At 39.8% G+C, this 23,342-nt stretch overlaps 1 protein-coding gene across 1 annotated transcript; it reads left to right on the forward strand.

Annotated features, from left to right (window-relative positions):
• Window positions 1–8,006: 8,006 nt before the first annotated feature.
• tfa (transferrin-a) lies at window positions 8,007–16,997 on the forward strand. Its single transcript, XM_080439523.1, has 17 exons — window positions 8,007–8,038; window positions 8,187–8,335; window positions 8,570–8,672; window positions 8,813–9,007; window positions 9,211–9,346; window positions 10,599–10,654; window positions 10,915–11,072; window positions 11,204–11,354; window positions 11,675–11,841; window positions 12,465–12,561; window positions 13,089–13,112; window positions 13,258–13,422; window positions 15,303–15,453; window positions 15,544–15,611; window positions 15,739–15,926; window positions 16,133–16,322; window positions 16,668–16,997. The coding sequence occupies exons 1-17, from the start codon at window positions 8,023–8,025 to the stop codon at window positions 16,712–16,714; spliced, it is 2,061 nt and encodes a 686-aa protein (XP_080295649.1). The 5' UTR covers window positions 8,007–8,022; the 3' UTR covers window positions 16,715–16,997.
• The last annotated feature ends 6,345 nt before the right edge of the window (window positions 16,998–23,342 follow it).

Here is a 23,342-nt window from a genome sequence, read left to right on the forward strand (position 1 = left end):
GCTGTCACCCGTTGTCAGAAAAGAATATGAATAACAAGGGAATATGAAAAACAAGGGGTACATCTTAGGATTCAGGGACAATCATTGTAAGAAGGAGATTAGGAAGGAGAGGACACTGGAGCAGCTTGGACATTTAAGCCTTTTTATTTTAAGGCATGACTCTGACTCAGAGGAAGATGTCGTAGACATCAATAGGTCAGTCACCTGTTGTTGCTAGCACCTTAAAATAAAAAAGGCTTAAATGTCTGAGCTGCTCCAGTTTACTCCTTTCTCGCTGCTGTATTGTCCCGTTCCAGTGACGCACCGGCCGTGGTGGAAAAAGTACTCAAGTAATTTTTTTTTACTATTAGTATCAATACTGCTATGTAGAAATACACTGTTACCAGTAAAAGTCCGGAATTCAAAATTTACTTGAGTAAAAGTACAAATATATTGGATATAAGAAAATGTACTTAAAATTACCAAAAGTTGAAATTACTCATAATTCAGAATGTCCCATTTCACAATTTTTCAAATGTTTAAATATAATTTGAAGATAGCAGTTCTACAAGATCACAATGCGTCTCATTGTGACGATTGTAGATCGGCTATTTTCAAATGGCTGAAGTGGGTAATGTATGTTTTGTAATAATCAAAATCTACAAAGTAAAAGTTTTCAAATAATTATTAGTGGAGTAAAAGTACAATATTTGCTTCTGATATGTAGTGAAGTAAGTATTGGAAATACTCCAGTAAAGTTAAAAAATACCTCAATTGTACTTAAGTACATTACTTGAGTAAATGTACTTAGTTACTTTACACCACTGCGCACCGACCGGACCTGCCTTGTGCTGGCTGAGGCACGGTGGTATTCCTGTTCTTCTCATTGTAAGATTACTTTGTATCGAAAAGTTTGGGCAATTATTGAAAACTCAAAATTGTATCAATTACAAATATTTTCTGTTTGGGTGAGGTCTCAATCGATTGATATACCCCTGATGTTTAGAACATCTGAATATATCTGATGAGGCCTTTGACTAATTAATAACTTGCTGTAACTGTTCATGGACTATTATGAAGATCATTCCGCACAACAGCAAGCTATGTATAATTTAAAAATGAGTGTTAAGAGTGCTCACTAGGAAGAAGAATGCACAAAGGTGTCAGTTGGACCACAATGTGTGACCACATACAGTATATAAGGTCAAATCCTAACACTAAAGTATAGGTAAAAACCCTCACATTGCAGGGTCTTATGTTGCATAAAAAGAATGTTGGACCTTATTCACCCAGCATGCACCTCTCTGATGATTCTCAGAATGCAGTCAATGGAAGTTAATGTATAACTAATAACTTGTCTGGAGGCTTAAGGCCAGCGAGGGTTAAATATATAACAAAGCACCAAGTCCTTAATAGAACCACAGTCTTTAGATATCCGTACCCAGGGTAGAACAAAGAACAGTCATGAGTTGTCATATTTTAATGCAAAAGTGGTAAAATCAATGGTTATAATGACACTCCATATAAATCTTCAGAAACATTAAATCACTCAAGTCAATGGGCCACCTTTCCTTCAGGACAAGCGCAGGCTGAGGAGCCATGTCAGAGACCTCGAGCAAGAACTGTTGTCCATACCGGGTAGGGCCTGAACTCCCGTCAGGTCACACAGTAGTTGTGCTCTGCACGTTGACGATCACCTGTAATAAGCCACCACTCTCTCCATTCTCTCCCTCTTGGAACAGCACTGCACTCAGACTTCTGTCGCTGGTGTCTGTCCACAATGAATGATTTGTACACCAGGCTATGGTGAGTGAGTGCCTCCCATCATAGCTGGTGGAAGCTGGTGTCTGTCCACAATGAATGATTTGCACACCAGGCTGTGGTGAGTGAGTGCCTCCCATCATAGCTGGTGGAAGGCAGTGTGGCATGTCTCTTCCCAATGGAAGGTCTGTCACTTGTGCATTAGGGGGCAGGAAATTGCTGCAGGCCTAGGAAACTCTACAACTCTCCTTGGTTCTGGGGGCCCAGCCAGTCCTTGTTGGTGGCGACTTTATTCGTCATCCGACTGACAGTGCTGTGGTCCAATCTCATGTTGGACCAAAGTGGTCTGGGAACAGTCCTCGTCATGGGCAGCGCAAATGTCGAGACTCCGTTCCAGTAGGTCCCATAGCTGGTGGAACTATGTGTGAGAGAGGTGACAGCAACTTCATACAGAATACAATTATAACGACCATAACCCATTTTCCGACTCAATAACACAGCAATAAACAATAATGCCAGGGTGTGTGCCCAGAGGCATGCTGGGAAGTTCTCTTGTCCAGCGGCACTTTGGGATGGTACAGTACACTACAATATAGTAACATAATTCATATGATAATACTGTAATATAATGGAGTAATAACAATACATACAGTACATGGAGCTGGGTGATGTGCACAAAAACAAACATCACGATCATTTTGACCAAATACCTCGATATCGATATTGTGACGATAATATCAATTTTGTTTTAACATTTACAAAGATTTTTTTTTTAATACTAAAAATAACAATCTAAGCTCTTGTAGATGGACTATTTTGGCACATTTTTGTAGTAAAGTATAAAATAAGGCCTATCTTGATATAATCTAATCTCATGTCACTATCTATTTAATATTGATATGTTGCCCAGCCCTAATATCCACATAATTAGTATAGAACATGTAGCTAGACTACCTACTTTAGAGAAAGAACAAAAGAGAGACCAGTATTGGGATAGAAGGCCAGTTGAGTGCATCGAGTTGATGTTTAGAACATCTGAATAGGACAAAGGTCAGAGCTGAGAGAGGAATCTGCAGCTGATCAAACAGATGAGGACAGTTGACTCTATTGTATTCACTTAGCTGTGCATGGACTACATGAAGATCATTCTGCAAATCCTTTTTTTGTCAAGCACAAGACAAGCTGGGGTCGTGAACTGAAGTTAAGATAAAGGAGGAAAACTGCACAAAGGTGTCATTTGGACCACAATACAGTATATAAGGTCAAATGCTAACACTACTACAAGCCCCAAATCTCTAAGACAACTGAAACGGCTGCACTAACATCCACCTTGTTTGCGTGGTCTTAAGTTGCGTAAAAGAATGTTGAGCTTTTCACCCAGCATGAACCTCTCAGCTCGTTCTCAGCAGTCAATAACTTGTCTGGAGACTTAAGGCTAGTACGGGTCAAATATATAGCAAAGCACCAAATCCTTAAAAGAGCCATAGTTTTAGAGATACCAGTGCCGAAGGGAGAACAAAGCACAGCCATGCTTTGCCATATTGTCCTGCAAAAGCGGTTAAATCAATGGTTATAATGACACCCACAGAAATCTTAGGAAACATTAAACTAGACAAATTTGAAGATTTCCGTACAGCACGCCAAGCTTTCTCGTAGTGGTCAGTAACCTAAAAATGACAGAGCCAGGTTATCTACTAGAAGAGTTTCCAGTTCACAAAACAGCTGTTTGGGGGAAATCTTGGTGAGAAGGTGAACGAGAAATACCTTCTCTCCCTTGAAGAACTACTGCTGATCTGCCCTTCATCATGAGCCCAAATGTTCCCAATTGAATGAAAATGTTACTCCAGTGGATGTTCTCAGTGGCCATTACTAGATAACTGGGTGTACAGAGGAGTTGGTTGACATGAATGTGGAGTAGCATCACATGAGCCAGTACATCAGGACAAGATGGTGCGAGGCCAACTAATTTAGCATATGAACCATGACAAGATTAGAGCAAAACTATTGATGGAAAATGATGAACTGTTTATAAGGCTCTGACACTAGCTGTTCAGGTTGAGTCTGCATTGCAATGTGCAGCTAGTCTGTCCTCTCTCACTGCTCTGCTCTCCCCTTGCCCTGCATGACATCTCATCTGAGCTACAGCTCATGCTGGATGATGACATCGTTGAGTAGGTGATTGTGTCACCCTGGATCAACCTGGTGGTGGCGTATCTGAGTGGAACTGAGAGTGGTGAATAAGGCCATCATACCCATCAGGTACCCAGCCAATGACAGAAGAGCTCACCATGGTTCACAATTTTCTCAATTGGACCTCCGCCAGGGCTATCTACAGGTGCCATTACACCCAGAGAGCCACAACTTCACTGCTTTGCCAGGGTTTTTTCCCACTACACAGATATGGCTTTCGGACTCTGTTCGGCCCCCAGCCGAAGATCACAGCTTCCAATTTTGCTGAGATCCCGGGTGTGGGTTCTACCTCAACAACATTGTTGTTCATGGAGCCATGGCGAGCGTCTCCGTGTTTACCATGATGACCAAGCACCACCTCACACTCAATGATGAAATGTGCCTCCTTGCTGCCCTATGGTTTGTAGAGGTTCGCCTCTCTGCTGAGGGCATACCCACTCCACTCAAGCGCAGAGGCCAACCACACTGTCAGGTGAAAAAGAAGTGGCATCATGTGTATCAGAGGAGACAAGTGTTGGTCTACACCCTCCCCTAGACCAAACAGGAGGGGTTAACAGTGACAGGGACAATAAACATGGGAAGGCAATTGACATGTCAATGACTAAACTGGGTGGGTGGGGTGGTGTGGGGGTGACGGTAAGCCCTGGCTCTGGACACCAGTTTGCTCTGTATCCCTCCTGAAGTCCTAGCTCAGGTCACTCACCCTTGGTCCACGTGAACTTCCATCTCCCTCAACCCCATGGAACAGAGGTCCTCGGTGGGATGTGTGCGAGCGCTGACACATATTTTTGTGTTAAATTAACATAAAGGACAGACCACTAGGCATTCACCATCCCCCTGGCCACGTCAGGTCCCGGCCACATACCTGTGCCTTAACCATTGGGCCTGCACACTACTATCTCCAGTTCACGCCAGGCCAGGTCAACATGTTTAACAGATAATTAATTTAGCTAACTATCTGAAAGCCTTTTCAATTACACAGGGAAGCCACACCGTTATTTGATTTACCACGATCAGTGAACAAATAGATGTTGCAACATAGGCATTCCAAAGAAAACCAAACATTAGCAACATTCCAGGATCACATTAGGTTATCCAACCCCAACAACCTCTTTCAATGTAGAGCACATGGTTAAATGTTGTGGGAATATATACTTGATGATGAGACAGACTATCTGGTCTGGTTTAGGATGGCCCAGTCCTCTAAACATCCGGTCAGACTGTAGACAGCCACGGTCCTGGATGTTATTTAAGGGAGCAGCTAGGGTAACACAATATTAAACTATCAACTACCACACCCAATGCCTCTGCTGTCACTGGTAGCAGTTTGGACCTTATTCCCCTCATTTGACATTGATAAGGACTCCCGTCCCAACCCTACCTAAACCTATGCATGATTGTTGACAGAATACATCACTGCATACTAGGAAGTGTTGTGTCTTAGATCAGGATTACAGTAAAATAACTCGGATTTAGCATACATCAAATACATATATTAATATTTCCTTAAATGAAAAATCTTTGTTATTCAATTATGTTTTTCAGGCCTGTAAAATAATCAAATTGTTTAATGTGCATTTCAACAACATACTGTATAATGGAAATCATGTTCATACTGTATTTGGAAGTCAACAAGTCTCTCAATTTTAGTCTTCAAACAATGTTCTGCCAACTGATTAATATCTGTGGTACATTTATGGGTATAGTATTGCCATTGGTAACTGTACAACATACACTGGCATTTCCTACTTGTAACATTTCACTGAAATATTTACCGGTTTCTTTGAAGACATGATCAAAAACTATTGTTTTCAGACGTTCTTTTAAATTTAATGAAGATATTCCAGTGAGACTAACATTTTGGGGTCATGACATATTCTGAATATGCATACTGTAATGGATTATTGAACAATTGTACAGTTACTAGTTTCACTATCCATTCTCTGATCTTCACAAAGATGTGTTTTCTCTAATACGTGAAAGTGGCTATGTGTCCCTTTTAATTGAGTGGGGTTCATTTTAAATTACTGGGGATCTTATATTGCATTTCTTGAATTATATTGCATGTGACATGTTTTTTATTGAGATTAGCTTTTTTTTAAGAACTTTTAAAGAATTCTAAATGAGGCCATACAGTATAATGTACCAAAGATGGGTTTGAAATTTGAAGTCTTTTGAGTCCTCTGTTGTTTGATACAATATGGACACGGACTGTATTGCCCCCACACATGTACTGTACCTTGGCTTTATTAAAGCCCCAGGTAACACACTCTGTACTGTACACTTAAGTCAAGTGTAACTTTGGAATAACCAGTACCAGGTGTACAGTTAACTATACGTAAAAGTAATTCTGTATATCAGAACGACCAAGCATACAGTAGTTTACGCACCGTAAGATTAATTAAACTCTGAGGTCAAGGAAGAACAAGGGAGATGGCTGCCAACTACAGCCTGGTTCTGCCTGAAGTTTCTTCCCATTAAAGGGGAGTTTTTCCTCACTGTCACTAATAAAATGCTTGCTCAGGGCAGGGAGGACAACCTCAGGTCTCTATTCTATACTGTATGTAAAGTGTCTAGAGACAACTTGTGGTGATTCGGCACTATAATAAAAGTGAATTGAAAAACTGAAGTTAAATTGAATTCATAGTGTAAAGATTGACCTTTATGGCCCATAAAGAAGTGTAATTAACACTCCAGATTTTACTGTGGTTTCCCTGGGCCAGAGGTTTCACTACACTATCACTGCTGAGTCAGTGGTCGGAGTCAAAGTTCACATGATTGTGTATACTAATGTGACCTGAGTGTCATCAGCTCAGACCTCAAGTCATTCACAATTAAGAATTAATAAATCTGGATTTACCTCTTGTACACTTGTTATAGTTACTTTATTATTATTTGTATTATTATTATTATTATTATTATCATATACAACTGTTGTTGTTATATATTATTATTATTATTATTATTATTATTATTATTATTATTATCATTATTATTTTAACCTTTTCCAGCACGCTTTCAGAAGTAATCATAAAATCATTCAATAATGATACCGTGGAAAATATCAGTGGTTTAAGTGAAACTGTAAACTTCATTTACAGACACTGTTGGTGAACAGATACCTTCATCTGCCCTTTTCCTGTGAAAGTGGGCATGGTGGTATTTGAATATTTTTAAAATCTGATGTGCAGGTCTTCATGAATCAGTTAGCTTTAATCAACATGTACTTTAGTTCTACTGTTGTGTAATGTTGACTCAGCAAACACTGCATTATATGGGTCACACAGTGTCTTTTCGGAGGGAAAAGACTTTGCTATGGTGAATGTGTCCACTTTTTTGTCTAACCTGAAATAAATCACAAGAAGTGCCAGAAGTGGTTGGCCAACTGCCAGTGCTTATTTTGAATTAAATATTCAGAATTGCTCAATGTTCCTTTATGTCTACTGTATATCAATACTTGGCCCAAAACTGTTGAGGATTTTAGATCAGTGATTGATACACAGCCTACAGTATACAGCATTAGGCATATTTTACTCATCATTCCAGAGGCCAACTTTGTTGATACTTGTCTTCATCTTCACCTCATGTGATAAATTAGCTGTGTTCATAACTTTATCCAAATATGTCACACCTTTCATGAATCAATAAGAAGAAAAACACATTCAGACTAGCATGAATGAATGGTATTTTGTAGAAGAAGAAAAGAACATGTTTTTTTTTTTTCTCTATATTATATCTATGTTTTGTCTAGGATGACATTTTGCTTTTGATTCCAAATTAAATAATTCCATTGCCAAGTGTATAAGTTTGTATTTATCTTTTTCTGGAATTTTACTTTCCATTATGATGAAATATCAGAATTTCCAGCCTCTCTTTCATCATGCAGATGAAAGAGTGTTCACAGTGTTCACAGTGAACAACTGCACAGAGCCATGCATTAGGAAACCCTGACCAAACTATGACCCTTCTCTGTTTGATCAGCCCACGTTGACGTTTTCTATAAAAACCAGTAGGCTATTGTCACTGAACCAGTCTGCTGTGCTAATTTGGAGACTACCACAATCCAACATGAATCTTCTCCTTATTTCGTTGATGCTGGGAAGCCTTGGTAAAGACGATTCTTTTTTTATTATTATTATGTTGTCCTTGAAACGTTTCTGTCAAATATAGTGGAAATTGAATAATTTTTAGCATCTTTAAAACATAATGAATGAACCAAGAAAAACAAGATTTTCCGGATTTATCCTTATCCACAGCGTTCGTGTCTACGGCTCCCACTGATAAAGTCAGATGGTGTCTGAAATCCAGCCAAGAAATGGTCAAATGTGCAGCACTCGCAGCCAAAGATTCTTCATTTGCCTGTGTGCAAAGACAAAGCTCTATCGGATGCATCGAGGCAATTAAGGTGAGAACTAATCTACTTAATAGAGATAGGCAACTACTGCCACTACCATGATCCAATTCACTTTGTCTTTATTTTCCACAAATGTTCTACATAAACTGACTTAGGCAAACAAGGACCAGCATATTTCATCGACTGTTAATACCAAAACTACACTGGTTTAAAAGAGATATATGCCACACCTCTGTAAATTCTAGAATCATTATTTATCAAGATGATAAATATCTCCTCTGACAGGCTGGTGAAGCAGATGCCATCACTTTGGATGGAGGTGATATCTACAAAGCTGGATTGGCTCCTTACAATTTGCACCCCATTATTGCTGAGGACTATGGCGCATGTAAGATTAGTAACTAGTGCAGCAAGTAGTTCTCTTAATTATATTTTTGTTTGTATATATATATATATATATATATATATATATATATATATAAATTATCGCTATAAAACTATGCATGTGCCCTCTGTATACAACTATAGCTTCAGCAGACACCTGTTACTACGCTGTTGCTGTGGTAAAGAAGGGCACTGTCTCCAGCATCAATGACCTCAAGGGAAAGAAGTCCTGCCACACAGGATTAGGAAAGTCTGCAGGCTGGATCATTCCCATAGGAACTCTATTAACACTGAAACAAATCCAGTGGTCAGGAATCGAGGATAAAACTGTGGAGAAGGGTGAGAGGTTGCTTGTACTTGTATGCATTGCTTTTCTGAGTTCCTCCAACAATATTTTGGTCAATAAAGTAAATAGGTGCATACATTATCAATGTTTAGACACTGTTAGAGAGGTGTCTACATGATCATTGATTACATTGACAATGAAGGAATTATCTGTCTGTCATCTCCTTAAATTAAATATGATTGTTATGGTTTTGTAGCGGTGAGTGAATTCTTCAAGGCCAGCTGTGTGCCAGGAGCTGACGGTAGTACATTGCCCAACCTCTGTGAGCTTTGCGGGTCCGACTGCTCCAGGACACACTCCAATCCTTACTATGACTATTCAGGTGCATTCAAGTGAGTACACGTCCCTCCTCCTTGTAACATGTACATTATTTACCTATATTTAATTAATTCCACTTCAAAGCTGCATTACTGACACGACTGCGAACAAAAATATATATTGCCTTGCCAAATAGCTTCAAAAAACTACATTTTTGCCTCTGGGGGCACAACCTCCTTTTTTGTGTAAAACAGGAACTCGGGTTTGGCTCCTCCCCTTTCTTAGTCCACTTCCTCCCGGGTACTTCTGTGTTTATTCCTACTAACAACAACATTACATGTTTAAGGCAGTAGTGCTGACAAATTATGCTCAGAGATTATATAGCCTATAATATTTATATCTTCCTATTTTATTTGTGTTTTTAATCTAGACTATTGAGGAGGATCATAATACTACTATCTACTAGGAATAGCACTGCCTACAATGTTGCTACAGCTGTGTTGTACAATTGTTCATTTGACAATAAACACCTTGAACTTGAACCTTGATCTAGAAACGTATTTGGCCTATTCATTGTGTAATGATAATATACAATAATTAATTAAATGATTAATTGGTTGCAATAAGGACTAAAGATTAAGAACATAATGTTAATCATACATAATTAATATCCAAACAGGCTAACCACACGTATCTCATGTTGTATCCACATGACTTCATCCTAATCATAACCTTCTCTATAGCTCTCACAACTGGTAAAGTAATCAGTCACCAAATAATTCTAGCTCTAGTTCTCTAGTTCAGTGGTTCTCAACCTGTGGGTCGGGACCCCCAGGGGGATCCCCATATGATTTTTGGCAGTGAAGTGACAATTTAAGGACTTTTAAGACCCTTTTAATACCTATAAAAAAATAAAGATAAACACCATCACTGCATCAAAAGTAACCAACAAACTATACTATACAAACTGGTCTAACATTGGCCAAATTGTCAAATAATATAAGAAAGAGGCAAGAATTTTTAAAATAGCCGATCTACAAGCTCACAACGCTTTGTATTACGAGGCGTTGTGACTGTGAGCTTGTAGATCTGGTATTTTCACAAATGTAACTGTGGAACCAAGTCAAAAACATGTAATGCTTCAACTCCTACAATTCCAAGCGCTTGTCAGGGTGGGGGGTCCCCAGCTCAAATATTATCCCATTATTTTGGGGGGTCGCTGCCTAAAGAGGTTGAGAACCACTGCTCTAGTTCTCCTAGTTTAGTCTATCTGTGCCTCATATGTCTACACTCCGCCTTGAAACTGTGTGTTGACCTGTCGCATAGGTGCCTGGAAGACGGAAATGGAGACGTCGCCTTTGTCAAACACAGCACTGTTACTGGTCAGTATTCAAACATTTTCTATGCTGATATGAAATAACTGCAGCATTAATATTGATTCATATAGAAGGCTCTTATATAGAAGGCTCTTTCAGTCATGATTGACTGGAATGGGTCAAAGAGAAGTTCTAACGCATTTATTTTTATAAGATTGTGTATTTAATAACTAAGCTATCATCATCATCCGTATTATAGGGGAAAATGTTTTCTTATTTCAAACACAAGAAATATATTTTTTTTTTAACGGCTTATAATTTCACAGACGGAGTGAAATATGAGTTGCTGTGTAAGGATGGCACCAAAGCACCCATCGGAAACTATAAAACCTGCCATCTGGCCAAGGCCCCGGCTCATGCTGTGGTTAGCCGCAGTGACCCAGACCTGGCTACTTTAATTAACACTAAACTCACTGCTCTCCAGGTAAGACATAGCTGGCCCACCCAAATAAATATGTTATTTGCTGCAGATATGACAGACAGAATAAGCTACATAATGTCTTAATAACTCAGAGACTTTATAATGCATAAAATAACTTTCTTTGTGACTTTCAGGGTTTGGGTCTCTTCTCCTCTAGTGACTACCCAGGCAAGGACCTGATGTTCAAGGACTCAACACAAAGACTGGTGAAGCTGCCCCCAGGCACAGATTCCTTCCTGTATTTGGGTGCCGAGTACATGGGCACCATCCGTTCCCTGAGGAGAGGTAAGGGTAGCCAGCCAGCCAGACAGACAGACAGACAGACAGACAGACAGACAGACAGACAGACAGACAGACAGACAGACAGACAGACAGACAGACAGACAGACAGACAGACAGACAGACAGACAGACAGACAGACAGACAGACAGACAGACAGACAGACAGACAGACAGACAGACAGACAGACACACACACACACACACACACACACACACACACACACACACACACACACACACACACACACACACACACACACACACACACACACACATTTAAATGCATTTTATTTTATAACTGCCTTCTTTGACTTTGCTTTCCAGAGCTGTCCGCAACCACTTCAGGCACACCAAGCATCAGATGGTGTGCTGTGAGCCATGCTGAGATGGGCAAATGTGACACGTGGAGCACCCTCGGCTCTGTTGACGGCGCTGCCGTGGTCGAATGCCAGACAGCCCCCACGGTGGATGAATGTGTGAAGAAGATCATGGTAAATTCTCACAAGCTTGGTAATCTCTTTGCCCATTTCATGTGTCCCCCGGCGTCCTTGAATGGGGTCCCCAGCAAAATTAGCACCACAATCAGTTGTTTTACCGCTTTAACCCTATCTTATAATAAATGGTAAATAGAGCTTTTATCCAAAGCGCTTTACATAGATTGTGCATTACATTCACCCATTCACACACACATTCACACACACATCCATACACCGATGGCGGAGGAAACCGTGCAAGGCACCAACTTGCTCATCGGGAGCAATTAGGGGTTCAGCGTCTCTTGCTCAAGGACACTTCGACACTAACTCTGGAGGAGCCCGAGATCGAACTGGGAACCTTGCGGTTCCCATCCGGCCACTCTACCAGCCACTCTACCCCTGAGCCACTGATGCCTTTGTCATTTGGATATTCAAAAATAGTATATAAACAAGCTCACAATACGTTTTGAAAATTGTTGGAAAATATTTGGAATCATTATTTTAACACAAATCTTTTCATATGGGTCCCTCCCTGGCACAAAATAGTTTCAGATGGGGTTCCGCAGGCAAATATTTCTGAATTTGGGGGTCCATGACATGAAAAAGGTTTGACAACCACTGTCCTATCTGCTTCCTAGCGGAGAGAGGCTGATGTCATGGCTGTGGATGGAGGACAGGTGTACACAGCTGGAAAATGTGGTCTTGTTCCTGCCATGGTGGAGCAGTATGATGCAGGTAAAAGGCTAAATAGAAATATCCTGAAGACATATAAGAATAAAGATATTTTATTATCATTCTAAAACATTTTTTTGCATGAAACAGTGAGATATAGTTATTGATCAGTCTCACAGCATCAGGAAAGAAGGCGTTCCTCATCCCGGTGGTTCTGACCCTGAATCTTTGTCGCATCCTGCCTGATGGCAAACATTTGCAGAGTGGGCAGAGTCCCTCTTGATGCAGCAGGTCTTTTTTGAGGATGATGAGGGAGGATGAGATGTTGTGGATTCTAATGCACTGGGGCCTTTTTGTCAAGTGTCAAGTCCAGTAACGTGTTGCACAAAGATTAGCCAAGTAGTGACAGTTTATATATCAGGGTGTGTGTGTGATGATGGTGTTCAAGGTGGAACTGAAGTTCAAGAAGAGCAGGCTGACATTTCCACTTGCACACGTACAGTATAGTGTACGTGTAATATACTGTACTGATACGATTCTCTCTACTACATCAACACTAACACTGTTCACATCTCTAACCCTCGTCACAGGGGAATGCAGTAAGACCGGAAGTGGTAAGTACACCTGAAACCATTTTGAGTAGCAGCATGGCGTTTGGGGGCTACTAAACAGGGATTTGAGAATTATTCATCATTATTATTTGTTTTTAGTTAACATTAGTCTTCTAATCCTATCTAATCCTATGCACTTCGTCCACAGTGTCAGCCTCCACCTACTATGCTGTAGCAGTGGTGAAGAAGGATTCTGGGGTGACCTGGGAGAACCTGCAGGGCAAGAGGTCCTGCCACACTGGCCTTGGTAGAACTGCAGGCTGGAACATCCCCATGGGCCGTATCCATGACCAAACAGGGCAATGTGACTTCAGTAAGCAGCTGTGGAATTGTCACCCACACACACTCTAGCTCTGTTTCTTGGACTCTCTCATTTTATTGCATTATTAAATATGCTTGCCATTTTTATATAAATTAGCTTAACGTCACCACTACAGTCACATTTTGTCAAACCTTCCAGGGTGCCACACAGTGATTTGAAATATCCGGTGATAATAATACATTTCAAAATAAATATTATGGTTAGCTACAGATTATATTATTATTATTATTATTATTATTATTATTATTATTATTATTATTATTATTATCATTATTATTAATTGTGGGATCGCTAAAGCGATCACACTACTGTTATTGTCAACACCGTTTTTTGGCCCCTAACTAGTCCTTCATACTTTTAGCTACAAACTCCGTTCCAACTCTTCAACGTTCGGCCTACTCAGGACATGTCGGCTACCATTTGAATTTTTGAAATAATTTGTACTTTTAGAGATATTTCACTTTTTACTTCTAAAAAACTCCCATTCATTTCAATGGAGAAATTCATACTTTTAGATAGAAACTCCGTTTCAACTCTATAACGTTCAGCCTACTTAGGACATATTGGCTACCATTAGAATTTTTTGAAATAATTTGTACTTTTAGAGATATTTCACTTTTTAAATAGTAAAAATACTTAAAAGTTGATAAAAAGAGTAAAAATACTTAAAAGTTGTAAAAATTAGTAAAAGCTACTTTAAAGTAAATAAAGTGACTAAAAATACTTTAAAGTAAATACCTTGAGTAAAAATACTTAAGAGTACTTATATTGAGTAAAAATACTTAAAAGTACTCAAAATGAGTAGAAATACTTAAAAGTTGAAAAAAATAGTAAAAATACTTAAAAGTTGATAAAAAGAGTAAAAATACTTAAAAGTTGTAAAAATTAGTAAAAGCTACTTTAAAGTAAATAAAATGACTAAAAATACTTTAAAGTAAGTACCTTGATTAAAAATAATTAAGAGTACTTATACTGAGTAAAAATACTTAAAAGTACTCAACATGAGTAAAAATACTTAAAAGTTGAAAAAAATAGTAAAAATACTTAAAAGTTGTAAAGATTTGTAAAAAATACTTTAAAGTAACTAAAGTGACTAAAAATAATTTAAAGTAAATACCCTTTAGAACCTTTCAAACCTTTAGAACCTCTTAAACCTTTAGAACCTCTTAAACCTTTCAAACCTTTCAAACCTTTCAAACCTTTCAAACCTTTAGAACCTTTCAAACCTTTAGAACCTTTAGAACCTTTAGAACCTTTCAAACCTTTCAAACCTTTCAAACCTTTAGAACCTTTCAAACCTTTAGAACCTCTTAAACCTTTCAAACCTTTAGAACCTCTTAAACCTTTCAAACCTTTAGAACCTCTTAAACCTTTCAAACCTTTGAAACCTTTCAAACCTTTAGAACCATTCAAAGCTTTAGAACCTTTAGAACCTTTCAAACCTTTAGAACCTCTTAAACCTTTCAAACCTTTCAAACCTCTTAAACCTTTCAAACCTTTCAAACCTTTAGAACCTTTCAAAACTTTAGAACCTTTAAAACCTTTCAAACCTTTAAACCTTTCAAACCTTTAACTCTAACACTATCAATACTCAATACCATCAACATTCTTAGCGATCCCACACTGTTTCTTCAGGAACAGTACCTTCTAGTTATGTATGTTGTCATGTGTTTTTGTCTACAGGACCACTAGACGCAGATTGATTATGAATGCTTAGAGTAATCGGTGTCTAAAATGAAATTCAGGAAACTGTTTACTTTACCTTTACTGTAATTAGTGTCCTATAGAGCCTCCTATTTAGAGCCATGTAAATTAGGAAACAGTGATTTATCTCAGCTACAGCCTAAGTGAGTGTCTGCTCGTTTCTTAAGATAACTTCTTCAGTAGCGGTTGTGCTCCTGGAGCTGCAACTAGCTCTGCACTTTGTCAGCAGTGCATTGGCAGTGGTAAAGCTGTGGGAGACGATTCCAAATGCAAAGCCAGCGCTGATGAGCGGTACTACGGCTACAACGGGGCCTTCAGGTAAGGGGCGCCAGGGCAGTTATGACCTGCTTAAGACTAAAGACTACTTCCTCACAATGCTGTGCTAAATAAGTTGCATTCCTTTCATAGGTGTCTTGTCGAGGGTGCTGGAGATGTTGCCTTCATCAAACACAGTATTGTTCCAGATAACAGTGGTGGTAAGAGACTGCTAACCTCTGCTATTTCCCAAAACAGTCTCGTTTCTCCCAACCTTACCTTTTGTTTACTCATATAACATGGCTCTTTAACTCTTTCTCCACTCTCATCGCACCTGCTCGTATCAAGGCAATCATCCAACATGGGATGCGAGCTTGAATATCAATTCTGATGAATACCAGCTGATCTGTCCTGGGAAGGCACCCGTTCCAATCTCTGAGTATAAGTCATGCCACCTAGCCAAAGTGCCAGCTCACGCTGTGGTGACACGCCCAGAAATGCGAGATGCGGTAGTGAGCATACTCAACGACCAGCAGGTTGGTATCAAACCAGACAGAACTAATCTTGAGCTCACACTGTTGAAATGTTGGCATTAAATATTTGTAATTTAGGGCAGCCATGAGCTTCATTACATGGATTTTCACTGTGATATTCTTTTTATCATTAGATTTCACCCTGAAGTAGACATGAATGAAATCTATAAATGACTAACACTGAGCTGAATCTTATTGTTTATGTTCAGGCCAAGTTTGGTGCCACTGGCACTGATGATTCATTCCGAATGTTCGAGTCTGCTGGAGGAAAGGACCTTCTCTTCAAGGAAAAAACTAAGTGCCTCCAGGAGGTTGAAAGTGGTTCAGCCTATGATAAATTCCTCGGACCTGAGTATATGACTGCCATGAAGTCCCTAAGGCAATGTGGCACTGCATCAGGTTGGTATTATGGATAAATATTTGCTCAATTTCTTACACAAATGTACCTGTACAATACACTTTTAATTCAATTATGTAGGAAATCCCCTTCTAATTCAAAACATGACACGTGTATATTATTATTGCATTATGCAAACTATGCACACACACACACACACACACACACACACACACACACACACACACACACACACACACACACACACACACACACACACACACACACACACACACACACACACACACACACACACACACACACACACACACACACACACACACACACACAGAATGATAGCATTTCTGTCTTCTTAGTCTAACTTTTATGTTCTCCTTTCCCACTAGATCTGGAGAATTCATGCACTTTCCATTCCTGCCAGCAAAAAAACTAGTTGAAAAAAAGTGACTCAGTCTGATTCGTGCAAACTACCTTCACAGGACCCCAAGATGACATTTGCTTGTTTTGTTGATGCTTGTTTTCTAGAAATACATAAACACATGTTGAACTTATTTTGAATGTATGAAACTCCCATTCTTTTTCTATACAACAACGCTGTGCACTACTCCCAACTTTCTACAAATGAACGCTAAAGAAAAATGTATACTTCTTTGAATGACTATGTTGTACTGTTCGATAAAAACAACATGTTTTCGACTGAAAAAGGTGTTCCTCATTGCCTGAGGTGATGACAGTCTCATATGCATGTACAGTAGGTACTTTGCTTCACCCTTCTCAAATAAAGCACACTCAATTTCACAACCTATTCTATCACACATCATTATTTTGATTTTCATTGTAATGTCTCAAGAAAAACGATTACATTTGGGAAATGTAAACATGTAATATGTGGGCGCTTGGCTGGCACAGGGCTAAAGTTAAAGATAGATACTGTAGATAGACAGATAGATAGATACATAGATACATAGATACATAGATACATAGATAGATAGATAGATATGAATGGTTCTTATCTGACAGCGTTTGAGTCAAAATCTCTATGAATCCTTCAAGTCCAAGTCTATGAAAGATGGACAAAGTGTAAAGTACATTATTTATCCCCACTAACTAGCGGTGGGGGGCTTGGATGGCCATGTTGGTTGGTTAGTCTGTCTGTCTGTCTGTCTGTCTGTCTGTCCACCCGTCCAACACTTTGGTCCAAAAAAACATATCTGGAAGAATGCTGGCTGGATTGGCAGAATTTTCTGTGAACTTCATGCTCCCCAGAGGATGCACAGTCATAATTTTGGTGACCCAACGGCCTTTCCTTTAGTGCCACCCTTAGGCCAAAAGTGTACATACATCGCAAAATCTACCTCCACAAAACTTAATGCACAAAGCAAGGATGAACTCTACTGATTTTGGTGACCTCCATGGCCTTTCCTCTAGTGCCACCCTTGGGCCAAACATTCCACTTGCACACAGTATCTCCTAATGGTGGACTGGCATGAAAGGTGCCGCATGCATTCATGTTCCCTGAAGGAAGTGAAGTGACCCATGACCTTTGCTCTAGTGCCACCCTCGGGCCAAAATGTCACCTTTGCACTAGATATCTCATAAGCTAACATACAGTTTGCACTGCAGGATGAACCCTATTGATTTAGTTGACCTCATGGATTTTCCTTTAGCATCATCACCCTTTGGCCAACAGGGTGGCAGCACACAGCACCTGTAGGCCTTAGGGCTAACGGCGTTGCACCGAAATGTTTCTCAGTACTGTACTTTTTTAGGTACTTTTCTTTACTTGAGCTTTCACTGTAGGGATGTACAGGGTTCCATCAACAGCACCATACATCATATGCTTGTGGCCCTTTTCTGCAAACTGCAGAATACCATTCTTTGCCCCACCTGACACAAGCACTTATGAAACCACACTCTTCAACGGTGTTTTCTCTTTGAACGGATTGTCTCCACTGCGCAACTCAATCAAGTTATGTAGCTTCAGACCTCATTTGACCTCAATGCAATCTCTCCAAGATCTGATAATGTACTGTCCTTGAAGAAGATCTGTAGCTTCTTGGAAGCTGTTGAGGTACTGATGACCAGTAAGATGAGGCGTGGTAATGATTAACAACCTAATTATCATTTTTAAAGTACTAGGAGGGCACCAGACAGCCTATTAAGGGCCATGCATGTCGGGAACGATGCAAGTCGTTCCGTTTATACTGCTATACGGCACAAATGTTATGTAAAGCTCTGCCAATCAGTTAAGCCGACGGGTCGGGTTAGCCAACAGAGTACAGAAGTCCTGACGTCACTCGTCCATCCCCTGGGTCGTAAAGTAATTTCTCTATGGAGAATAACATTGGGTCATCATAGTATCGTCTCATATAAGAATTGTGGTCCAAAAATAAACAAACTGTCTCTGCAATATTGTCAGGGAGGTGGCTCTGTATCGTTTATGATAGTCAGTCACTCATATTGGAAACAGTCTGTGTCTGGCGAAAAGGGTTTTCTCACCGTCAGTTGATGCTTCATATCCATAAAAGTAAAACCGCCGGGGTCATTTGTTTATTTTTGGAACACAGTTCTTATTTGACGCGATATTAAACACATGGGAATTCAGAACGGGGGGAAAAAACACGACCCAAGTCTGCGTAAATTATGTCAAACTTCGGCAGAGGTGGACGAAGTACTCGACCCCAGTACTTGAGTAAGAGTACAGATACTCCTTGGTCAAATTCACTCCACTATAAGTAAAAGTAGCTCAGTCAAAATGTTACTCAAGTAAGAGTAAAAAAGTAATTGTTTTTAAATATACTTAAGTATTCCAAAGTACATGCTTTGAAAAATACTTAAAGTGTGAGAACAGAAGTTAAGCCAATTGCATTTTAGGGAAGAAAAAAAACAGCCAACCTAAAGGCCAAACCGCACCAATGCAACTAGTCGCAACTCCTTGCAACACAACTGTTTTAAGGTCAACCACACCGATGCAACTCCTTGCAACTGCCATTGGGGTTAATGGTTGCAAGTAGTTGCATGTTGCAACTCCTTGCAACATGCATGGCGAAACATTGTTGTGGATGTGGAGTGGGCTTAAAAGTACTCAGTACTTTATAGCCTTCCTAGAAATATACTCGAGTAAAAGTAAAATATTTGTCTTGGAAATGTACTCAAGTAAGAGTAATACGTATCAAAAAAATCTAATACTCAAGTAAAGTACAGATCCTCAGAATCTGTACTCAAGTACAGTACTCAAGTACATTTACTCCGTTACTGTCCACCACTGGACTTCGGTGCTCTATCAGGGACTTATACTGTCATAGCGGCACAAACGTGACGTGATGCTCCGCAAATCCGTGAAGCCAACGGTTTGGGTTGGCCAATCAGGGAAACTGCATACTATCTCCAGAACAAACAGAGGATTTGTGCCACTTTCTCAGACCCATGGGCCGGAATATACAGATATTCGTGATTTTTCAGATCTGGTCCATCCAAATTGCCAAATTGAGTTTGAGACTAATAATAATAATTATAATACATCAGACTTATATAGCGCTTTTCTTAGTACCCAAAGTCGCTTTACAAAACAGCTTAAAAACAAATTTATTAGGAGCAAAAAAGAAAGACGTTAAAAGGCTAAAAACAATAAGCTAAGACTGAATGGTCAGATGCTGCCCGAGTTATACCAGGGACAAATGTTGTGAGACAGACAGACAGACAGACAGACAGACAGATTCAGTGAATTATTGTATAGATTATGTTTGTTTAAGTCTTATTCAATGAAGGTTTGGGACAAATGAAAGGAATTAACAAGGATTCTGAAACATTGGCCATATTTCGACCCTTGGTTTTTCAGAATCATAACAGGAAATACCTTTCAGAATGGTCTACATCTGCAGTACAGTATTAACTGTCACTGGATGCCCCTGAAAAAAATAAGTTATATTGGCCGAGAGAAGAGCTGGAGTAAAGCGATGAATGTAATGATGAGTCCGAAAAAGATTCTTCTGGCTGCTTTAAGTAATAAATCAATTTTATGAAACTCAGACATTAACTGGGGTTGCCTGATTGATTGAATACTTTATTAACAATTTGCCAAAAATAAAGCACAGAAAGTTCAGTTCAATATAAAAGGATGCTAAAAGGATTAAACCCAAGAAAGCACTATGGCTTGTTTCCATTGGGGTCCTCCCTACTGTTCTGGGAGGTCTCAAAATAGATAGGGTCTGAAAGATTTAAACCCCATCAATTTCTGATAGTTTTGGACTCTATAGAGCCAAGATTTATTTATTTTTTAAATTAGCACAAAAAATGATTTTTTGACGCCTCGTACCGCAGCAAAGAAACCTTATGGCTCAATATTATGCGGCTCCAAATACATTCAACACACGCACAAGTACAACACAATAGAGGGGCACACTCTTGAGTTCACTTCGCAGCAAAAGAGGAATCCAAATTATGTTAGTAACAAAGAACAGCATTGTTTAATGTAGTCATTGCATTGAACCTGAATGTGGCTATACCAGTGGTCCGGGGACCACCAGTGGTCCTTGAGGGGGTTCCAGCTAAATGATGGAGAGTTGGTTTGGTAACCAAATGGACCCTTATAGATCTCTCATAGAACTCTTGAGAGCGTAAAATGAAACCAACCAAAATGGTCCATTTCGTTTCATTTTACGCTCTCAAGAGTTAAATTATTGTTATACATCTGCATTACTTAATTTACAAGTCTACACAATTAGAATGTAGAAGAATTGTTATTTTTGATGAACATTGGCCCGTTATCTCTCCTATGGCACCACATCAATACAGCATAATTTGTGGACAAAATCTTATCCAACGATAACAAAATATTCTAAGATTTGAGTCTGAGAGGCTAAATCTCATCAAACGGTGGTCTGCGGCCCAAATGCCGAATAAATAATGGACCTTGATATGAAAAGGGTTGAAAACTATGGTTGAAAACCCACTATATTACCAGAGCCATACACTATTCTCCTGTGTGTCACGTGATCAGGGAGCCGGCGTCACGTTTTAATTTTCCCGGAAGTGCCCATGCGACTTTCTGGGCTCACCGGCTCCCTAGAGGAGAAACATCGCACTATGGCCTCGCTGTAAGCCTAGTACCGAAACATATCTTACCCGGCAATCCGTTACCATCGGCGCCTTGATGATGGACCTCCGGTCCAGAGGCTTTTTTCGGGGGCATCGGAGTTGCCAATAGTACTCCTGAAGTGCTATATTATTTGATTTTGTGTGCTGTCACTTTTGCACGCTTCGGGGATTTAAATAGCAAGTGACAGCTACAGCACTCACCCTAACCTGGCCAGCTAGCTTAGCCAGCTAGCTAGCTCGCTAAGTCAATAGCTAAAGAAGGGCAACCACTCTCCCTTTGGAGAAAGAGGACAAGAAACCTAAAGCCACTGCTTTCAATTAACAGAAGATAAGAGTCCCCCCGTCTTCCCATCAAATCACACAGACATTATTCACTCCCGGTAAGAAGAAGCATAATTACAGGTATTGTTAACCTTTTATTGTTGGTTTTAATTTTTGGCACAGCTTATTATTAATTAGAGGCCCTGTCGGCTGTCAAACCACACAAGGTTAGCTCGTGTTAGCCCAGCTATCTCCCCCCCTGCTGTGAAGTGTATGACTTGTCGTTAATTAAATGATTGATAATGGCTGTATGTTCAGATTTGGATAACGTTAAGACCATTAATCAACTTAAAGTCTTCGGTGTAGCAGGGCTCGGAGCTGGAGCTAACAGCCTGCTATAAGCTGATCATGGTGGTCTCATTGAGTCCATGGGTCCTACGTGGAGCTTACAGGCCCAAGGATCCTTCCTTGGGCCTGTTGTGCATCCACGTCTAGGACCAGAGCTGTGCTACCACGCTAACCAACGTAGCTTTTTACACAACCTGTGAATCGACGTCTAGTTATTGGCCAATAACGTTTTTTCCATTTACAATCCACCGCACGACTGTTGACGCCACAACGTGACCTGAGCGCACTGATAAGCACCGTCGGGGTTTTAAACGGCTCTCTTGTCACTCAGTGCCGGCTGCTGGATAACCATATGGTGGCTTTATTACATGATGGACGCTCCCGTTTAGATCCAGCATGGAGCTGCTTTTTACAGCAGCTAGCCTAATGCTAGCCACTGTTCCAGCAGGTGGATATAGTGTATGACACGTCTGCCACACGAATTGTCGTCATGATCACTTTATTGACTCCCGATCAGATGCATTTGACACTCTTTGGGACTAGGGTGGTGATCCAAGTGATAGTCAGGACAAATATTTCGTGTGATACATATGGAATGTTGTTTTGACTGTCACCAGAAGAATTTTGTCAGGTCTATTTAGCGCTAGCAGGGGGGTAGGGAAGCCATTGGTAACACTGTAAATGAACTTTGACCTGAGGTAGGTATCCATTTTCCTAAATTCACACTCAAATCCTGGCCAGTCCAAATTCTCAGTCAGGCATGAGCTATGTTGAATACGAAATCGTAGCTGCTATTTAAATCCATTTGAACAAAATTAAGTACACAACGTGATATTAGATGCATTGTGTATTAGCTTTGGGTTCAAATATTGAAATAACACATGCCAATGTGATACAGAGAGATATTCTTGCCAGAGCAGTTTTAACAGCACTGGGTTCTGATCAATAGATAGATGCGCTAATTGTGGGACTGCGGATATTATTGCTTAGAATTGCAGTGGACATACTCTTTAGGAAATTATTTACACCTGCCACTGGTTTAATTTAACATTTCACTTATTGGAAATAATACAAGTATATGTACCAGTTGCTGAATAATACACAGCTAAATGAAAACAGTGCTATGGGAGGGGTCATCATCATCAGTGTTATCATAGGAGGGGACATATACCACACCCTCTTGGCCAGAAATTGTCTAATTTTCAAGTTTCAGACCTCAACCCAAAATGTTTATTATGACTTCATGGGGTTGTGCAGGTTGTGAAATAGTATTTGAATTTTTTCCCCTTATTTTTTACAAGGGCCTACAACACCACTTTTGGTAAATATAATTTAGCATTCTTATTTGAATGTAC

The sequence above is a fragment of the Gymnoscopelus braueri genome, assembly GCF_963280865.1.
Source record: "Gymnoscopelus braueri genome assembly, chromosome: 10".
Classification (NCBI taxonomy): domain Eukaryota; kingdom Metazoa; phylum Chordata; class Actinopteri; order Myctophiformes; family Myctophidae; genus Gymnoscopelus; species Gymnoscopelus braueri.

Coding starts and splice junctions, on each gene's coding strand:
- tfa (XM_080439523.1), top strand. Junction 8,673..8,812: donor TGCTGAGGACTATGGCGCAT/GTAAGATTAGTA, acceptor ATACAACTATAG/CTTCAGCAGACACCTGTTAC. Junction 11,842..12,464: donor AATGTGTGAAGAAGATCATG/GTAAATTCTCAC, acceptor TCTGCTTCCTAG/CGGAGAGAGGCTGATGTCAT.